At 34.0% G+C, this 20,609-nt stretch overlaps 1 protein-coding gene across 2 annotated transcripts in view; it reads left to right on the forward strand.

Annotated features, from left to right (window-relative positions):
* LOC140439043 (alkaline phosphatase-like) overlaps positions 1–20,609 on the forward strand; it is a 586,651-nt gene that overhangs the window by 403,666 nt on the left and 162,376 nt on the right. For both annotated transcript variants that reach the window (XM_072528682.1, XM_072528683.1), the window contains one exon: positions 12,317–12,491. In XM_072528682.1, coding sequence (XP_072384783.1) covers positions 12,317–12,491 — 175 coding nt within the window. The remainder of the gene's footprint in view (positions 1–12,316; positions 12,492–20,609) is intronic.

Below are 20,609 nucleotides of genomic sequence, written 5' to 3' on the forward strand. Positions count from 1 at the left end.
TTTTGGAGAGGAATCCGGATATCACCGATAAAATCATAAATTATAACTACTTCTGTTCCTATTTTAAAGAAAATTTCGATCTTTCGTTTGGCCCACCTAAGGTGTGAATGTGTGTTTACTGTATGGAAATTTAAAAACAAAGATAGCATATCCATTTTTAAATGAAAATGATAAAAGGGTTGCTGTAGCTGAGCTTCTAGTGCATAAAAGAAGAGCAAAGAAATTCTACGCAAAAATAGATGAAATAAGCAAAATGTGCAGAGAAAGAGAGGATTTAATGGCAATAACAATCGACTGCATGCAGAATCTGCCTCTTCCCCATATTCTTGTGCAAGAGGTATTTTACTACAGGCAGCTATGGATTTATGAATTTTGTAATAATGCTATAAAGAACCACAAAGCCTTGTTTTATTCATACCAAGAAGGAGAATCACTGAAAGGTCCAAATGAAGTATGTAAATACTTGCTCAATTTTATTGAAGAACACGTACCCTTAACGGTAACTGAGTTGTATCTTTCCTCAGACGGATGCCCCGGCCAAAATAAAAACAATACCGTAGTACGATTTTTGTTAACGCTAACATCAAGTGGTCGGTTACAAAATATCACACATTACTTTTCGCTGAGGGGACATTCTTTTAATGAATGTGATCGAGATATTGGAATTGTGAAAAGAAAACTACGGAGACATGATAGAATATACTCTCATGATGAATATATCTCTCTCATTGAGACTTCTTCAAAAATTAAAAAAAAATAGTGTTCACAAAGTCGTTGGAACGAAAGTAATCGACGTCAAAAAATGGTGGCCACAACACTATAAGAAGCAAGTTTTGTCAATATCAAGCCATGGCAAGAACATTGCCACTGATAAAAATGTTTCCTTTCAAGTCAGCAATTTTTATAAATTTCGATATTTTAAGGAAACTCCTGGCAAAGTAACTGCACTTCCATTTATTGATGGAATAATCCAGGAGTGTTTTGGATTAGCCAAAAATACAAGAAAGTAGAGTTAATCTTCCTGACTGCGTTTCATATCGTCCATATTCCGGAAAATTGCCTATTAATCATAAAAAATTGAAGACTTAAAGAAACTGTTGGTTTATATTCCAGTAGAACAAAAGAAATATTGGTCCCAGATTGTCACATGGCCTACAACAGAGCAAGCTGAACCAGCAAAAGAGGATTTCTAATTAGTGTATAGTTTATTAGTTGTATTTTCAAAATTATTTTTTTTTATATTATTTGAATTAAACTGAAATAAAATAATGATTGCTCCATTTTTTCTTAGACTTGCACACATTTGTTTGGAAAAGATGACATATGTAAAATATTTAAACAAATATTCTATTGTATAGTGTACTTTAAGCAATTGACAACCATGGCATTGTGCAAACAACACATACACTATCAACTCATATATTTGAAAGATTTTTGTAACTACATCATTTTTAAAGAAAATCAGTTTTTTGTATTCCTGTAAACTTTGCATTTATGTACATGTTACCTTTTCAGAAAAAGTGATTGAAATATTTACATTGCCAATTATTTGGGGTGTAAAGCTAGTTCGCGTCCGTAGTAGAATAATACACGTGCACCCTGGGTAATGCTAAATGAACTAACACTGTAGGCAGCCAGATAATCTAGACTCTCTAGATCTCCTGGCAAGAACACATCACGATAAGATAATAGATATGCCTACAACTAACAATTTAAACAGACCTTCTCAGGACCAAGCGACAAAAGAACTCGGACCAAGCTTTCGAATCTGCCATTTAAATATAGAAGGTATTAGTAGAAGTAAGTGTGAGTACCTTCAAAAGGTTCTCATCAAAAATAATATCGACGTGGTCGCAATTTAGGAATCACATGTAGAAAACGAAGAACAAATTCTCGCTAGAGGAAGAATTCATGGCTATGATTTATTGGGTGCAACTTACCATCCAGCTTATGGAGTAGCAACCTATGTTCGAAACAAAATAGAAAATGCACACGTATGTTCTACATCAGACATAAATAACATTCATACGGTTACCATACAAATTGGCGAAATTACTATCAGCAATATTTATAAACCCCTGGCAGTCCTGTGGCCTCCGCATGTTATTCACCCACCCACACCCCTCAGTTTATGTGGGAGATTTCAACAGTCACCATGAACTCTGGAAGTATAGGCCAAGTGATCAAAACGGCAAGGCTTTGCTAAACTGGAGCGAAGAGGTTGACACTTATTTAGTCTTTGACGCTAAAGATCAGGGAACTTTTCGATCTGCAGACTGGAAAAGAGAATACAATCCAGACCTATGCTTTGTCTCCACAAATGAAAACAATTAACCCCTGGCAACTTCACGTACAGTACTCCCAGATTTTCCTCATAGCCAACATAGACCAGTTGTAATAGAAGTTGGCATCAAAATACCAATAATAACATCTTTTCCTCGACCTAGGTGGAACTTTAAAAAAGCAGACTGGACAACTTTTACTGAGAGATTGGACAAATGTTTGGGATGGATAACCCCAACACGCGAAAACTACATGAGATTTGTTGGCGCGGTTATCTCTACAGCGAAGAAAACTATACCCAGGGGATATCGTAAAGAGTATGTCCCAGGATGGGATGAAAAATGTGAGAAATTATATCAAGAATACAACAAAAGCCAAGACCGAGAAATTGCGGACGAACTACTGCATAGTTTGGATGCAGCCAGAAGACAAAAATGGATGGAAACTGTGGAAAAACTAAACTTTAGTAAATCAAGCATGAAAGCATGGTCCTTACTTAGAAAACTTGGTAGTAGCAGACACACAACTAGAGATAAAGTACCAATAGTTCCCAACAGAGTGGCCTCCCACATTGTAGCTACCTCAAGAGCACCTAGAGATCGTGACCACACCACCAAAGTAAAGCAAGAACTAAAAATACTGAAGTCTGAATGCCCGCTTACATCTCAATACTCTGAAGCGTTTACTCTAGAAGAAATTAACTCAGCAATATCAGAAGTTAAGTCTGGAAAGGCACCCGGCTTCGATAAAATTCATCCAGAATTTTTACTCCACTGTGGCAAATATGCTAGGAAATGGCTGGTTGATTTCTATACAGATATGATAAAATCAGGGGAAATCCCCCACTCACTAAAAAGGGCCTCCATTATAGCCATATTAAAACCGGGAAAGGCAAATGACCAGCCTCAAAACTACCGACCGATTGCACTGCTGAGCTGTGTCTATAAACTGTTGGAACGATTAATCTACAACAGAATTAGTAATAACATATTTGAATTGATACCTATTGAGCAAGCAGGGTTCAGACCTAACCGCAGCTGCAGAGATCAGATCCTATCCCTAACAACACATATTGAAGCAGGTTTTCAAAGAAAGCAAAAAACATCCGTTGCTTTCATTGACCTATCAGCTGCATACGACACCGTCTGGAGACAAGGACTAATCTGCAAACTAATCCGTGGCATTCCGTGTCAAAAGATAACTAGACTCATTGATATCATGCTCACCGACAGACCTTTCCAAGTCACAATGAGCAACTCAAAAAGTGTCCAAATGAAGCTCAGCAATGGACTGCCACAGGGATCTGTTTTGGCACCCTTACTGTTTAATTTATACATCGCGGACCTACCTAGGACAAATTCTCAGAAATTGGGCTACGTTGACGACTGGGCCATTGCAGCAAGACATAATAACATGGCAGTTACAGAAACAATACTAACGGATGACCTTGCCATTATGGGAGAATACTTTCGCAAATGGAGGCTACGGCCTAATATGACGAAAACCGAAGTGTGCTGTTTCCATCTAAATAATGCCCAAGCCAACAAAAAACTGTCCGTTCACTTTGAAGATAGACTACTAACTCATAACACAACACCAAAATATCTTGGAGTGACTCTTGACAGAACTTCGGGTTTTAAAGAACACCTGCAAAGAACGGCAGCAAAACTGAAAACGCGAAATAATATAATCCAAAAGCTATGTGGTACCACATGGGGGTCCTCAGCCTCTGTACTCAGATTATCTGCTATCGGACTTGTATACTCGACAGCTGAATATGCTTCCCCAGTATGGCTCAATAGCAAACACACGAAGATTATTGACACCCAATTAAACCAGACAATGCGAATGATTTCAGGTACAATTAGACCAACTCCCAACTATTGGCTTCCCATCCTGAGTCACATTCCACCGCCGAAACTACGAAGAAGGCTCTCTCTTCTCAGAGAATATCGAAAAATGCAGTCTAACCATCAACTACCCATCCACCATGATAGGCGTGATATCGAAATGAACAGACTGCGCTCCAGATATCCTGTCATGTTAAGGGCCACCTCCTTACATCAGGAACATTTCGACCTCACCAACGCTTGGAGAAGACAATGGGAGCGCGACTCACCACAGGAAGCTCAGCAAATGGCCTGTATCGAACAGAAACCGCCAGGCTTTGAACTGACCCGGAGTACATGGACAACGCTAAACAGAATAAGAACAAGAAGCGGTAGATGTGCTGACAGCTTACATAAATGGGGAAAAGCCCTTACTCCGGAGTGTGACTGTGGTGCGCAACGACAGACCGTCCGTCACATTGTTGAAGAATGCCCCCGAAGGCGGTTCCCTGGAGTTTTTGACGAGTTCCTGAATGCGACCGGAAATGTTTTAGACTATATTAATGCATTAGATGTTCGTTTGTAATACTGCATGTAATGTTTTATATTTCTTTTTAAATATGTGTTCTTATTGTATGCCATACGATAAATAAATAAATGCCAATTATTTAAAATGTACAATCTTTTAATGGTAAAACGGAATAGTAATTAACACGGAGAGTGATGGTTGTTAGGCGAGTTACAACCTTTTTCTACGAAGAGTCATGTTTAATCTCAAGGTTGTAGTATCTCAATCAAACTCAAGATTTACAATAGTTAATAAAATTACAAAGCATACATCTCAAAGTAATCGTTCATTATGTTATAAATATCGTATCACATTAGTGTAAAAGTGTTTAATCATTTCACAACAAATTATTAAAAATATATGTTTTCGTTTTTTATCTCTCCTGTAAAATCGCTAAAAATTAGTTACAACCTTATTCGATGTGGGTGTCAAATTGTTCTAATACATAGTTTTAGACTAATTAATGTTACTATTTATCTCTATTTTGCATTCACATTCGCTTAGCTCTTTCATCAAACTCCAAAACTAGTATTAAATTTTTCACGGTTAACGGTATTGTGTGTTTTGCAATATTAGCTAGTTAGATTTTCGTTTCTAATGTATATTAATCCGCTTTTATGCCAGATTACACCACTGAACGTATGAGCAGCTTTAGCTAAAGCATGTTAATTTCTCAACTTTTAGTGTAAATGCATTTGGCGTTTATAAATCGGGGATGATGGAAATATCTGCTGTAGTTTCCGACAGAACTTCAAACGCCGCTCGTGAAATATTTGGTACAATTTTAGAAATTCATTAGACGAGAAACGTAATTCGCAATGCTGTTTAGATGAGTTTGTGAAATCATGTCGAAATTATAGGCCAAATGCTGTGATTATTATGGAAGGATATTCCAAAACCAACAATTCAAAATCTCGTTTTAGTTTTAATAAAGCATGTGAATTATGCATGTTAATCAATGACCCAATTTAGATAACGTATGTTGAAGCAAATTGAAAGTAATAAAAAGATGACAAATTTAAAATAAAGGCGTAAAAAATGTTAAATAAATAATAAAAAATTTAGACTGCCTTCAACATTATGAAAATCTGTAACAGCTGTATATAAGACCATATATATATATATAATATATAATATATATATAACTATATATATATATATATATATATATATATATATATATATATATATATATATATATATATATATATATATAATATAACTTCAAACAGAAATTTTTAGCACAAAAAGAAGACGGAGGACGAAACCTAGAAGCTTCTGCAAAATTTTATCAAAATAAACTAATTCCAAAATGTACGATAATCATGTTTCATGTTAATGTGCAGTGTATTTCAAATAAAGTCGATACGATAAATGCTTTTCTTGCGGATCAAAAATTATATGACGTGATATGTTTTTCGGAGCACTGGCAAAGTGAAGAAAATTTAAAATTAATTAATATCTCCGGCTTTTCATTAGCTAATTTCTTTTGTAGGGTAAAAAAGAAAAAAGGCGGAGTTGCAATTTATGTAAAAGAAAATCTTATGTATTCTTCTCTTAATCTAAATGAATATAATGTAGAGCAAAGTTCTGAGTTTTGTGCAATTTATGTACCTTCAATAAAAACCAATATTTTAACTGTATACAGATCGGGTAAGGGTGACTTTGACTTATTTTTGGTGAATTTTGAAAATGTCATAACATCCTTGCTTAGTAAAGCAGACAATCTTATCATACTTGGTGATTTTAATATAAATTTAAAACTTGAATCTGAATCTTTTTTTTATATTTAAAATCTATTAACATCTTTTGGTCTAAAAACAACTATAAACGATTATACTAGAATCACATCCCAGTCCAGTAGTTGGATCGATAACATTATGACAAATTTTTCTGAAACTATCTACAGAGTGGGCGTATTTGAACCTTGTTTTTCTGACCATCGAGCTCAGTTTTTATTTATTAACTCTGAGCATAAAGTTGTTGACTCTTATCAAACATTTCAACGGTTTATTACTTCTTCTAGTTTACAGAAGCTTAAACGTGCGCTAGCTAGTACAAAAATATGGTCTTTTTCTATGATATTAATAATGATTCTGAATTTTTAACAGTCTTTCTTACCGAAACTTATAACAATTTAATATTAAAGCATTTTCCACTAAAAAAGTACGAAAAATGGCTGAAAAAACACCTGTGCAATGGTTTAATAATGAATTAAGGCCTTACAAATCCAATCTTTCTCTTGTTAAACACATTGCAGATGCCACTAAGGATCCCGATTTGTTCAAAGTATATAAACAACAAAAAGTTGAATATAATCGGCAATTAAAAATTGCTAAAAAGTCAGCTTACTGTAATTTTATTACTAATTCCAATAATAAACCTAAAGACTGCTGGAAAATAGTAAATTTCGAAAGAAACTACACAAGATCCAGTTCGGTACAACCTGATCTACCTCCAGACGAAATGAATCAATTTTTTACTACAGTTGCAGAGAATTCAATTACATCTCTTTCCAATATTAACGTCGATGTTCTCGTCAATTATAGAAATTATCCTTCTCCGAGCAAGTCCTTTTTTTTCGTCCCGTTCTGAAAGAAGAGGTCTCTCAAATAATAAAGTTACTTAGTAATTCTAATTGTAGGGACGTTTACGAAGTTAATAGCAAAATTTTAAAAGAAACTTACCAAATAGTTTTAACACCTTTCACTCATCTTATTAATTTAATTCTGGAGTATCAATTGGAGACTTCAATTGGAGTATTTCCAGAAGTACTAAAATACTCTAAAGTACTACCAATCTACAAAAAAGGTGATTCCTCAAAAACTGACAATTACAGACCCATAAGCATTGTTTCTACTTTTGGGAAAGTGATTGAAAAGGTTATCAAACAACAATTTAATTCCTACTTTGAGTCAAATAATTACTTTAGCAACTCACAATATGGATTCAGAAGTGCTCGTTCTACTACGAACGCGGTATTTAATGTTGTGAGCGAGGTGATTGAGGGGCTTGAACTCGGCAATTGCATAGCAATTTCTCTTTGCGACTTGTCGAAGTCTTTTGATTGCGTTTCACACGACATTTTGCTTCACTACTATGGAATCAGAGGTATCCCTCATAAGCTTATAACTTCTTATCTATGTGGCAGACACCAGGCGGTAGTGTCTAAAGGTCATCTCTCCGATTTTCTATCCGTGAAACATGCCCCACAAGGTTCGGTCTTAGGACCTCTTTTGTTTATTATTTATGTCAACAAGATCAGACCTTAGTCTACAGCTTAGAATCCGAATGATCAGATGTTACGTTTTTTCTGTCTTACTGTATGGCTGTGAAAGTTGGACAATGGACTCTGAAATAGAAAAAAGAATAGATGCCTTTGAGATGTATATATACAGGCGAATGTTGAGAATTCCATGGGTACAAAGAGTTACTAATGTTGAGGTACTTCGTCGTATGTGTAAACAAAGAAAATTACTAAGAATAATCAAAGAGAGGAAAATGCAATACTTGGGTCATGTGCTGAGAGGCGAAAGATATGAATTACTTCAAGTTATACTGAAAGGAAAAGTACAGGGCAAAAGATCAGTAGGAAGACGCCAGAACTCGTGGCTGAAAGACCTGAGGAGATGGATCGACCGCTCATCCGCAGAGATCTTTCGCGCAGCAGTTTCCAAAACTACAATTGCCATTTGGATCGCCAACCTTACCAAACCAAATATAGCGATTCATAAGAGATCAAATTCTCTGAAGTTAGAGAGAATTTTCAGGTTCCAATGAAGACAAGAATTCCATGTATAATGAATTTTCCTCCCTCACTTGATCTTGTTTATCCCTTTCTTCTAACAACATAAACTAAACAACTAAAATATTGCCATGCTGTGGCTGGACATTTTGATGAATCATGTTTTCTACCACATCTAAAGCATGATTTATGTTGAACATAACTTCTACCAACTTGATTACCACCATTATTCCTAATTGTAGCGTTCTTCTTTCGTCCTAAAGCTTTCTTTACTTTATCTAACTTTTCTTCAATTGCGGCTACATTTTCCAATTTTATCTTTCTTACTTGATCTTTTATAATTTCTATTGACAATGCTATCTCATAAGCTTTTTCGAAGGAAATATCCTCTTCTGCCAGGAGTTTACGTTTTATTGTGACTGAACGTAACGCACATACAAGTCTTTCTCTGAGAAAATCTTTCAAAAATTGGCCAGATTTACAATATTGAGCAACACTTTTTAGTTTTGACACAACACTTTAAATATCCTTCTGAGGTTCTTGATTTGTGTTGTAAAATTTATACGTTTCAGCGATAACTAATCGCTTTGGACTATACTGGTACTTTTTAGTCTTTTAAGACACTGTAAGCTTCTCCACCAATTAGAACTTCCTTGTCGTCCTCCACTAAATACATAAAAACAACTGCAAAAGTCTCTATAGGTAAGACGTGCTATTACTTTTAGCAGGATCGAATTGTTCGATAGCCTTAATTAATGAAGTTGGAAGTGTCCACTTATGCGACGAGGAGTGTCCGGTATACAACATGTAAACTTTTTTAATCGTATTAAAATCTATAAAAAATAATAAATAAATAATAGCAGAATTACTTTATTCAGTTTTAAACGTAATACCTACTTAAAGTTTAAAAACACAAAAAATATAAAATGAAGCTGCGTGCTCGTCTACAGTACGGCCTACTGTACCACTTTTTTGTTTAATATTAAACAGAATGAAAATAGCAAGAAATAATATGAAAGCTTTCATGCCACATGAAGCTTGTGTGTTTCTGATATGCGAAACGTGAATATAAAATGATTTTTTAAACAGAAACCGGAATTAAACAATGACAGTTACTTTGTAATAAAGTTTCCAATAAATAATTTAAAATTCAGTTATGTATGTAAAACCAATAATGAGATACAGTACTGATCAAAGGAACATTTTTCTATGCATAAATAAAATTATTTTACTCAACTTTTTATCGAGGTATTAATACTTACTTACGAAATTTCCATAGCAATATTAAAGTATGCCATATTTGTATGAATATTCTTTTTGTTTTATTTATTTTGCTCAAAAATCCACAAGGAAATTAAATTCCTGCAGCTGGCTGTATACCATGTATCACAAAAAGAAGTTTAATTATTTGTAAGTAGGTATATTTAAAAAACCCTTAGAAGAGCTACATCAAAATAGCAAACGTTTTCGGAATAATGTTTCCATCATCAGGTTAAAAGCAGGTTAACATGCCTGAGCCACCAAAATATTAGGGTAAAGCCCTTTACATAAGTTAAAGTTACCAAAAAATGTACATATTGTTGTTAAAAATGAATGATGTTTAATGTTTTATTAGATTTAACTTCAGGCAACATATAACCATGTCTCACGTGAGTACCAGCGTCCGGAGGGCAGACCTCTTCAAACGGACTTCAGCTGGCAACCGCCAACTGAAGGAGAATTTTGAGCAAGGTTCTATGGAGGAATCGCTATCGAGCTGAGGTTTTAGTTGTCGAGTAATTGATTTAATTATTTTAGTACATCGCGATTTTATGTTTTTTTATATAATTTGGAGATATATTTCTTTTCACAAATTAAGTAAGCCTAAGGTGTCTTCTGTATAAGTTTAATTTTAGATAGCATCAATTTATCTGCAGATCCTAAAGCATTTTCAAAAAAATCAGTTGTTCAAAATTTAATATCGGTGTTATAAGTTTATTAGTAATAAAATCTTTTACGGGCTCCATACTGTTAGCAATAGTCTCAGAATTATCAAGAGTTTTGGATTTTTTAAGTTTTTGTACTGGTTTTGTAAAATATTCTTTAGGTTCTTGTAAAGGTGGGGTTAAAATTTTATCAAGGCTGGGCTTAGTTCTGTTTACTTCTTTACTAGGTGTATTAGTTATCTATTATAAGTGGTATCTATTGATATGCTATTGATAGGGTATGCAAGTGTTGAGGAAGAGTTTGAGAATGATGTATGAGGTTATGAAACATTAGGTGTTGTTGATAACAGGGTAGTTGTTATAGTTGTATCTGTGCATGTAGTTTAAGAACGTGGGAATAATGTTGAGGGTGATATTTGGGATGCAGTTAATATTGGTATGGTTAATGAACAAGGTATAGTCCAGGATTGTAAGGAAAAGTAATTCGCTGAAGATGCTGATGTGATTGGGACGTCATGTGGAAGAGTATTAACCAATGTATTTATATTAGTAGTTGGCACTGTTGTTGTTAAGTTTTGATTTGGATTTAGATTCTATGAAAGTGTGAGGAATACTAGGGCAAACATTAGAGATCAGTTATCTTTCATTTGATCTAATTAAGCGGTGAGCATAAATTATTTGTCGATTGATAGTTATTCTTCCGTTGTCAGCATTCATTACAGTTTCTACTAATTCTTCACTAGCTAGATAAATACAAATACGGTGACTTGAAATTAGTGATGCAAAAATAATATATGTTTGTTCTATAATTTTTCCCAGTGCGAGTAGATATTCATCAAGTTTGGCGTTTTTCAGAGCATTATATAAAATAGCTTGTTTCTTGGAAGGGAATTTTGCAGTTGAATTGATTAACGCTGCAAAATATGAAGAAGTTTAATATGATGTCAATAACGTTTGGGACCTCGACGCCCATGAACTATTAACATCATATATTTTCGTTGTTAATGACCAGGTATCCAACCTCGATAAGGGTTGGAATCGTTCGTATGAATATTCTCAATATTAGAATTTGTTTTATCATCTTTCATTAAACTTTTTTAACTTTACATTTTCCAAACATAAGTATAACATTTTATTTTATTCTTTTTTTATTTAAATTTTAAATATAGTACATTATATTACATAATGTTTTATATGGGGTCAGACCAAAATTTATTGAGACGTTAAAATCATCTATAATCATCTTTTCATCATATGAAAAATCATCTAATATGACAGCTTTTTAACCAATTAGTCAAAAGAAAACAAATATTATATCCAGAAGACCTAAAATATTTACACTGAAATCTTTATAGATGGTACTAGAACCAAACACTACTTTCCAGATCATATTTTATAATTATTTGATGTATTTATTGGATAGATTGTAAAGTTTCTTGATTACTAAATCCATTAAAAGAAATCTCAAGAAAGAAAATTTATAAAACAGGAATTAGTGCCAACACAACAATATAAAATGAACCAATTCTCCCATTATCTAGTCGTATTCGGCTTAATCAATATTAGTAGTAATTCAGACTAAAACCAAATCTACAGACTGATGCTGCTAGTTCGAGTAGCGAGCTTGATAATATACAGAAAGATTTCCCCTAATGTGTAGCTTAATTCACAAAAGCGCAACTTGCTAAATACTGTAGCAACAAGTTAATTAGCTCTAAGCTGTTTTAATTGAAGTGTACGTTCGATTACAGCTTATATTAGTAAACGAAATAACCCGTTCTAGATTTAATCTATAAGTAAAAGCGCTATGGAGTGTATAACAGCTAAATGGCTTAAATTTGTAAACTTAATTTGTTATGTTGTTTACTTGTTAAAGAGTTACATTAAATGTGAAAAATGTACTGTAATATTTATATATTTAATAGAGCTATATATTCTTGTAAATTTTCATTTATTTTCTTTTCAGACGTTCAACATGGATGCTCAAATAGGTGAATCGTCGGCGTGTGCGACAGCCCTCATGTGTGGAGTAAAAACCAATTTCGAGACCGTGGGATTGGATGCTAGGGGTCGTTTCGAAAACTGTTTTTCGAGCTTCTCTTCGAGGGTGCCTTCTTTAATTGATTGGGCTCAAGAGTCAGGTATTTATTAAATGTATTTTTATAGAGTCGGTACGTAAAGAACACAATAAAATGAAAACAGCAGGGTATTTTATGTTGAGTATGGATATCATTTTAAATTTTATTTTCTTTAATTTCTTTTCTCTGGGTAATAAATGGTTTATTATTTTTATATAACGGGCTTTTTAAGGGAAATAGATGGTTTAAACACAAACACTATGTAACATTATTTACTTATACCCAAGAAAATGCTACGAGGAAATTTTTTTTTATTTAGCTTTACGTGTCTTGGCAGCGTAGGTCACTGACACAGGTATAATTTTATTCCATTACACTACAAGAATATACAGTTACATTACAATCGATAAAGAAATACATCAATTACATTAATTATTGGTACTATTATTAATTACCAAATTGTAAACTACATTTCTTCTTATAAATTTCCTGTTAAAGTCTGGTTTCATATAAGAAATTAATAAGGTTTTGGAATTAATCGGGCGAGCTGAGAATATTTTGTAGGTTTCGACTCAAAAGACTCTTTTTTCTGTTGTTGTTGAAATAGGGACAGTCTGTCTATTAACAGATAAAATATTACCAAAGTGTATACATATAGGTCGATCTTGGGAAGTCATTAAATGTTTATGAGTTAGTCTTGTATGACCGATTCTAAGTGGGCGAATTAAGAGTTTGTTTTTTCATAAAATGGAAGTAAACTCAAGCTTTTTTACTGTGGAATGGATATCACGAAGCTTGGAAGGAATATTCCAGTGATCTTGCCAAGACATTTGGAGTCGTATTTTCAAAATACGACTCTAAATCTGTATGTAATTGTTTGCTTTCAGTCTCTATATTAACGTATGGTCTAAAGTTTTGGGAAAAATATTAAAAGCATATAACTCTGATCACAATAATCTTATATTTTTATTAAATTATTTAACAATTTAACTTAACTATCCTTATTATAAATCAAAATTCAAATGACAGACAAGGGACCATTATTTTCGATTTGCCTAATAATTCCCCTGACACGTTGCATCATCCTTTGGACGACCTCGGCGTCAATTTCTCTAATTTTTGTATATATGCGGCGTCTTAACTGTTCCTGATTTTGTGCTTCCCATCCGTTATTATAGACTTTCCGACTTAATATTGCCCAGAACTCTTCAATTAGACGAGTCTGAGGTAGGTTGGGAGGATTGTCTGCTTTCGGTACAAAGGTAATGTTGTTAGTTTCGTACCAGTCCCTTGTGATCCTCGCGTAATGACATGAAGCAAGATCTGGCCAAAAGACTATTTGATCATTTGCATGATGTGTGTTCACAAACTGAAGCAATTTAGAAAGACATCTTTGAATATAAATATTTGCGTTTAAGGCTTCGCCTCGAACAACACCAATGTAGGGCTGTGAGATAAAGCCAACCTCAGAAATTGCACACCATACCAAAATTTTGTCCTTAAATTTTTTCTTACTTTTGAATTTTATTTCATCTTCTTCTTCTTCTTCTCGTGCCACTCCTAGCGGAGATTGGAAATCATCATGGCCACTGCGACTTTGTTAGCAGCGCGCCTAAAAAGTTCAATCGAACTACACCCGAACCATTCACGTAGATTTCGAAGCCACGATATTTTTCTTCTTCCCACACTTCTTTTGCCCTTAATTTTGCCCTGCATGATATTTCTTAAAAGTTCGTACTTTTCACCTCTCACAATGTGCCCCAAGTATTCCATCTTTCTAGTTTTTATCTCATTTAGAATTTCGCATCTTTTGTCTAAAGTTTGGAGTACTTGCGTGTTAGTGACGCGGTCCATCCATGATATTCTGAGAATGCGCCTATAGCACCACATCTCGAAAGCTTCGATGTTTTTTGTGGTCAACTGTTTTAGTGTCCAAGCCTCTACTCCATACAACAGGGTAGAAAAGACATAACACCGCAGCATTCGTATTCGTAACTTTATGTTGATATCACGATTGCAAAAGAGTTTGCGCATTCTATTAAAGACTGATCTAGCGATTTCTATTCTACATCTAATCTCTTTTGTCTGATCAGTATCGTCTGTGATCCAAGCACCTAGATATTTATAACAGGACACACGCTCAATCGTTGTATTGTCTATTACAAGATTAGCTCTGATGTTCTTGGATTTCGTGATTACCATAAATTTAGGTTTTTTCAAATTAATTTTCAAGCCGTAACTGTTACAATATATATTGAGACTTTGAACGAGATGTTGTAGTTCTACTAGCGTTCCCGTTAGGAGAACCGTATCGTCAGCATACCTTATATTGTTGATCGTCTCACCATTTATTATCAGACCAAGATCTTCTTCGTCGAGTGCTTGTTCACAAATAGCTTCACTATACAGATTAAACAAAAGTGGCGACAAGATGCATCCCTGCCGGACTCCTCGACGTTTTTATTTCATCAGGTACATCTTAATAATCGTTCGTGTAAAACCCATCGTTACCCTTCGTCTCAGAGTTGGACAAAGTAAAATATTTTTCATCGTCCATCACGATCAACTTGTTGACGAAATGCACTCGCCTTAACGCGCGGCAACATCTCGGAATTTTTTCTAATTGATCCTCTGTGTATTTTGGAGCTTTCCTTCTTTTCCGGTAGATAATATTATTACTCGATAGGGTCCTGTATACTGTAGTCTTTCCAACATCAAATCTTCTGGCCAGTTTTCGCTGTGAGACCCCAATTTTGTTATTAGCTGCTTCAATCAGTCTTGCCTCTCTTATATGGTTCAAAATCCGCGGTCGGCCACTTTTACGCAAGTTAACACATGGTATCCCTTCTTCACACTCTCTGATTGTGCGATAAATTGTCGATTTGCTTATGTTTTGATCTCGATAAATATTAACAATATCTCGTTTCGACATTCGTCCAACCATATTATAAACACCTCGACGAATATCAATTTTATAAGACATTTTGCAGAGCACAAACCAAAATATTCTGCTTTGTTTATTAAATGTCAATAACTGATGACATTTTAATTCCATGGCCTTCTTTGTTAAATGCATTTTGCTTCTCAATCAGACCAGGTGAAATTTTTTCCAAAACTTTAGGACCATACGTTAGAAGATGTAGGCTGTTTTGCAAAGAGGTCGGCTAGTTCGTTACCAGGGATTCCTACATAAGACGAAATCCAGATCATGATTATAGATAATCCTAGTGAGATTAAACTATAGAAAGAGTTTTGAATAGCTTGAACCAAAGGTTCTACCGTGTACATACTTTTAAAACAGTAAAAAGACGCTAAAGAGTCTGTACATATTGCTACTTTTTTTTACAGTTTGGTGATAGTAACTTCGTAGCTTGAAAAATTGAGAATAATTCAGCAGTTTGAATGCCTCAAAAGAGCGAGAGATTACAAGATATGATTGAATCTGTGGTTGAAAGTACAGCACATTTAACTGCTCTAGGACTCTAAGAAACATCTCTATATACAATTTGGTCAAATCTGTTGGCAATTAATTATTTAAAGGTTTACCTTAGAAATTGTGAATTTGTCTAATGCTTATCACAGGAGATTAAAATCTGCTTTTAAATTATTTCAGAGAGGTTAAGGTGATATTAATATTGGAGTTGTGGCTGAAAGATCGATGTTGTTCAGATATGGTGAGAGATACCGTAGCATAGATTGAAGTTTAATAGGAGAAAGAGAATTAAAAAGGTCATTACTTAGTACTTTATAGGCTGGATTTTCGGTATTAGCTGAGATTTGAGACAAATATTTTAAAAGGAGTTGCCGACGACGTAGCCGATAGGGAAATTCATTAGCTTCTGTATATAAACTCTCTGCGGACTCGATCTGAAGGCTCCACGGCAGACTAGAAGTGCATTGTTGTGTACAGAATTAAGAAGTTTTAAATCTGATGGGCAAGCTCACATATAAATGAAACTGCAGTCCATTTTATAACCAATAAGGCAGCTATAAATTGGAAGTAAGGAGTCTTCGTCTGCACCTTAATGATGATTGAACAGAGTTGTTAATATGTTAACATTTGTCATGCTCTTAGTTTTAATATCTTCTATATGGCATTTCCAAGTAAGTTTACTGTCGAATGTGAGTTCTGAAATCCGTATACTCTTTACTGCTGGTAGACAAGTACCATTTATGGTAATTTTAGGATTTATAGTGCTGACTGTCCTGTGAGGAAACTTAATAATTTTTGTCTTCTCAACAGAAAGGTTAAATCCATTTACTGAAGTCCATTTAAACAATTGGTCAGTAGCAATCTGAAGCAGTTTGCAAGTGGCAACAGTGTCTTTGTCTCGACAGAAAATTATTAAATCATCTGCATAGAGTGCAAACTTGACTGGAAGCTCATTATTTTACATATTATGTAATCAAGCAGATGGTACTGGGTTTTTTCTATGGTGGTGGAAATACTAATTTCAGGGCTTTCTTGTGTAGTTTTTGATTTAAAATTTTATTAATTGTTTGTTTGTTGTACCCATTGTTTACTGCTCTTTGCTTACTGATATTTAATTTGATCTCAAAGTTGTATTTTGACATCAGAATTTCTATTCACAGCTGTTTTAGTCTTTTTCACTACCAATTTCTAAAAATATCCCCTTTAAATAGCATGGTTGTATCAATACTATTGATGGAACTTTGTTTTTATTAAATTCTTATCCCCAGCGTGTACAGTACCAAATATTTTAGAACCATGGACTGTTAAAGAGTTTTCTTCGATATATGTAAGCAGACTTCATGGCGATGATTCCTTATGTGTTTGGTTTTGATAAGGTTGTACTTAGAGAAAAATAAAGCGTAATTAATTGATACTATACATTTAATAACTAGAGAATATTTATAAAAGCAATATTACTAATTAAAGAGTTCGCTTTAACACATTGTTCATTATTATACCGGCGTTTTAGGGAGCGCGAACATAGCGGAAACTATTGCACATTTTTCTGCATTTTGGAGGCGATGATTTGAGTACCGTCGAGTACCGCACACAGCTGCACGTCCAACTCTCAACTTAAGACACACAATCACATGTGCGATAGTTTTTGGCTTTTACCAAATCTTATCTAAAAGGGTCGATAGTCCGGCATCGGTTTAACTCAAGGCCCTTATAAGGTATTTACGACACAAATATTCTGCAGGCAAAAAGTACAGTCTGTCGCATAAGATCGAAGCCAATATTTGTGAGAACGAAAAATAAACTAAAATTAATATAAAATGTTGTTTTTACAACAACTATACTAATCTGGCAAGTGCTTTAACCATGAACCCTCTTTTCGTCCTGGACTGCGTTTGCCTGCTATTTTTTAGCCAAAGTTTTGTATTTATAAAACACTATTTTATAAATAAAAATATAATATACCTTTCATTACATGTAATACATATACAGGGTGGCGCACCGAAAACGAAACAGATGCATTTACTGGCTGATGATTCCTTTTTAAAAAAAACGCTTGGACCCGTCGATTTTGTTATCGAGGGGGAAACAAAATTGGCATAAAATCACATTAACATTTGCAGCCCCCTAAGCGGGGTGGCACTATCCCTAAAATCTTAAATGGAAAGGGGGGTCGAATGATCCATCATTTAAAAGGTCTTTCAACTGCCTTTACAATGATGTAAAATTCATGTACTTCAATTCAGTAGTTTTGGAGATTTATTGATTTAAAGTTTAAATACATCATCGTAAGAGGAGATCAATACATAGCAGCAAAGTTGTTAAAAAATAAAGAATGAACTGACCTGTCAGCCGAGTAAATGTTGAAAATGACCACCATTACTTTCCATGCAATAATAAAGATTTTGCTGAAAACGTTGCCGGACATTTTGCAATATTTGAGGAGTAATTTGATGGCACTCATTCACAATTCTTTGTCGTAAATCTTCTAAGGATGTTGGCTGAGTAGCATAGATTTTGCTTTTTAGTAACCCCACAAAAAGAAATCCAAAGGTGATAAATCTGGCGATCTTGGGGGCCATTCAACGGCACCTCTTCTACCAATCCATTGACCTGGAAAGGTCTGATCTAAATAATGCCGAACTCTTAATGCGTAATGTGGTGGGGCACCATCCTGTTGGAACATCAACATATTCTCAACGTATCGACCATCATTCTGATTTTCAATTATATCTGTTAGCGCAGGATCTATGGCATTTTGCAGTAATTCCAAATACATTTCACCAGTCAAATTTCCAGGTAAGAAAAAAGGACCAACCAAATGATCGCCAAAAATGCCAGCCCAAACATTTAATTTTTGTGGCTGCTGTGTGTGTATCTCATGGTAAATTCTGGGATTAGAGTCCGACCAATATCGACAATTATGACTATTTACTTCGTCATTTAAAAAAAAGGAACATTCGTCGAAAAAGCAAATGTTAAATAAAAATTGTTCATCGTTTGTAATTCGTTCACTCATAACTTCACAAAATTCTAATCGCTTATCAAAATCGTCTTCATTAAGTTCTTGTACAAGGTGAATTTTATACGGATGAAAATTATGGGCCTTTAGAATCCGTTGGATAGTACGTCGACTAACACCACACGAAGTTTGCAATTTGCGGGTACTTAATGTAGGATCTACAATAACTTGCCCTAAAACCCCCACTTCTGTTGCTTCGTTTCTTATAGGATTTTCACTATTACGTTTTTTATTGGCGACTGATCCAGTTTCCCGAAATTTAGCTACAAGTTCTAGAACATATTTTCGGTGCACATTATTGTTCTCATGTCGCTCATTAAAAATTTGTGCTGTTTTATTAGCGCACTGATTATTTCCGAAAAATATTTCAATAATTTCAACCCTTTCTGCCGTGGAATATACCATGGTTAATTTATGTATAAAGCAATAAATGATATTTTAACAACAAAGATTGGTCAAACCAATCGCAAACTAATGTACTATTTCCTATTTAAAATAAGTACGTGGCATTCTCTACTTATCTTTCTTCAAGAAACAACTTTTTTTGTCACAAAGGACACTTCAATTGCTATTTTTATTATTAATAAACCATGGGCGTAGTAAATAAAAGTATTTACTTATTAAGAAAATGCTTTTACTCAAATTTCTTCTGAAAGAAGTACAAACTAATTTGATGTACCTATTAAAGTCTACTTTAAACTTTAAATCAATAAATCTCCAAAACTACTGAATTGAATACATGAATTTTACATCATTATAAAGGGAGTTGAAAGACCTTTCAAATAATGGATCATTCGACCCCCCTTTTCATTTAAGATTTTAGGGATGATGCCACCCCCGCTTAAGGGGCTGCAAATGTTAAAGTGATTTTATGCCAATTTTGTGCCCCCTTCGAAAAAAAAATCGACGGGTCCGAGCGTTTTTTCAAAAAAGGAATCATCTGCCAGTAAATGCCTCTGTTTCGTTTTCGGTGCGCCACACTTTATATTAACATTAATATGTCAATTTTGGATATAAAAATTATTTGCCCAATTTTAAAATGCTCAATGTCAAGCACAGAGACATATAACTTTACAAAACAGTAGTCAATATATCTTGCAAAACGTCAAATGCTTTATAATACATTACTAATCTCCCTCTTCCCAACAGAGTTTGATAAATATTTGATCGAATATTACAGAAACGTCGTTTTCAATCTTTAAACCTACATCGCCAGCCTCTGCAGACAATTTATGAATAAAAAGCGAAATAATATACTTTAAAAACAATTCGTTATCGTATATTAAATTGTCTAAAAAAGATTTATATTGTTTATGTCCTAAAAAAAGTTTAAGCAATTAGTGGTGTGTTTTATGTCTCTTCACAGGCAGTGAATTATTTTCGTAAATGATTACAGAAGTTAATGAGGTGTTTTTTTAAATACGAATTTCATCCTTCCACGTCGTAAGCTTGAAATATTTGTTTAATTTTTACTTTGAATAAAAATGTTCATGGCCAGGATTATTTTATAATACTGCTAAATTTTAATATAAGAAACGCGGATACGATGGGATAATATTTGGATATTACAACTTTCCTCCATTTTCATTATAAATGTATATGTATACAAAGTCTTTTTCTATTTAAGACAATTCAACAGTTAAAAATAGTTTTCTATTTTTTAAATTTTATGATTTACGGCAAGAACTAAATGAATTAAATAAATATTAAGTGAAAATTAAACTTGGAA

Source organism: Diabrotica undecimpunctata, chromosome 4 (assembly GCF_040954645.1).
Source record: "Diabrotica undecimpunctata isolate CICGRU chromosome 4, icDiaUnde3, whole genome shotgun sequence".
NCBI classification, from domain to species: Eukaryota; Metazoa; Arthropoda; class Insecta; order Coleoptera; family Chrysomelidae; genus Diabrotica; species Diabrotica undecimpunctata.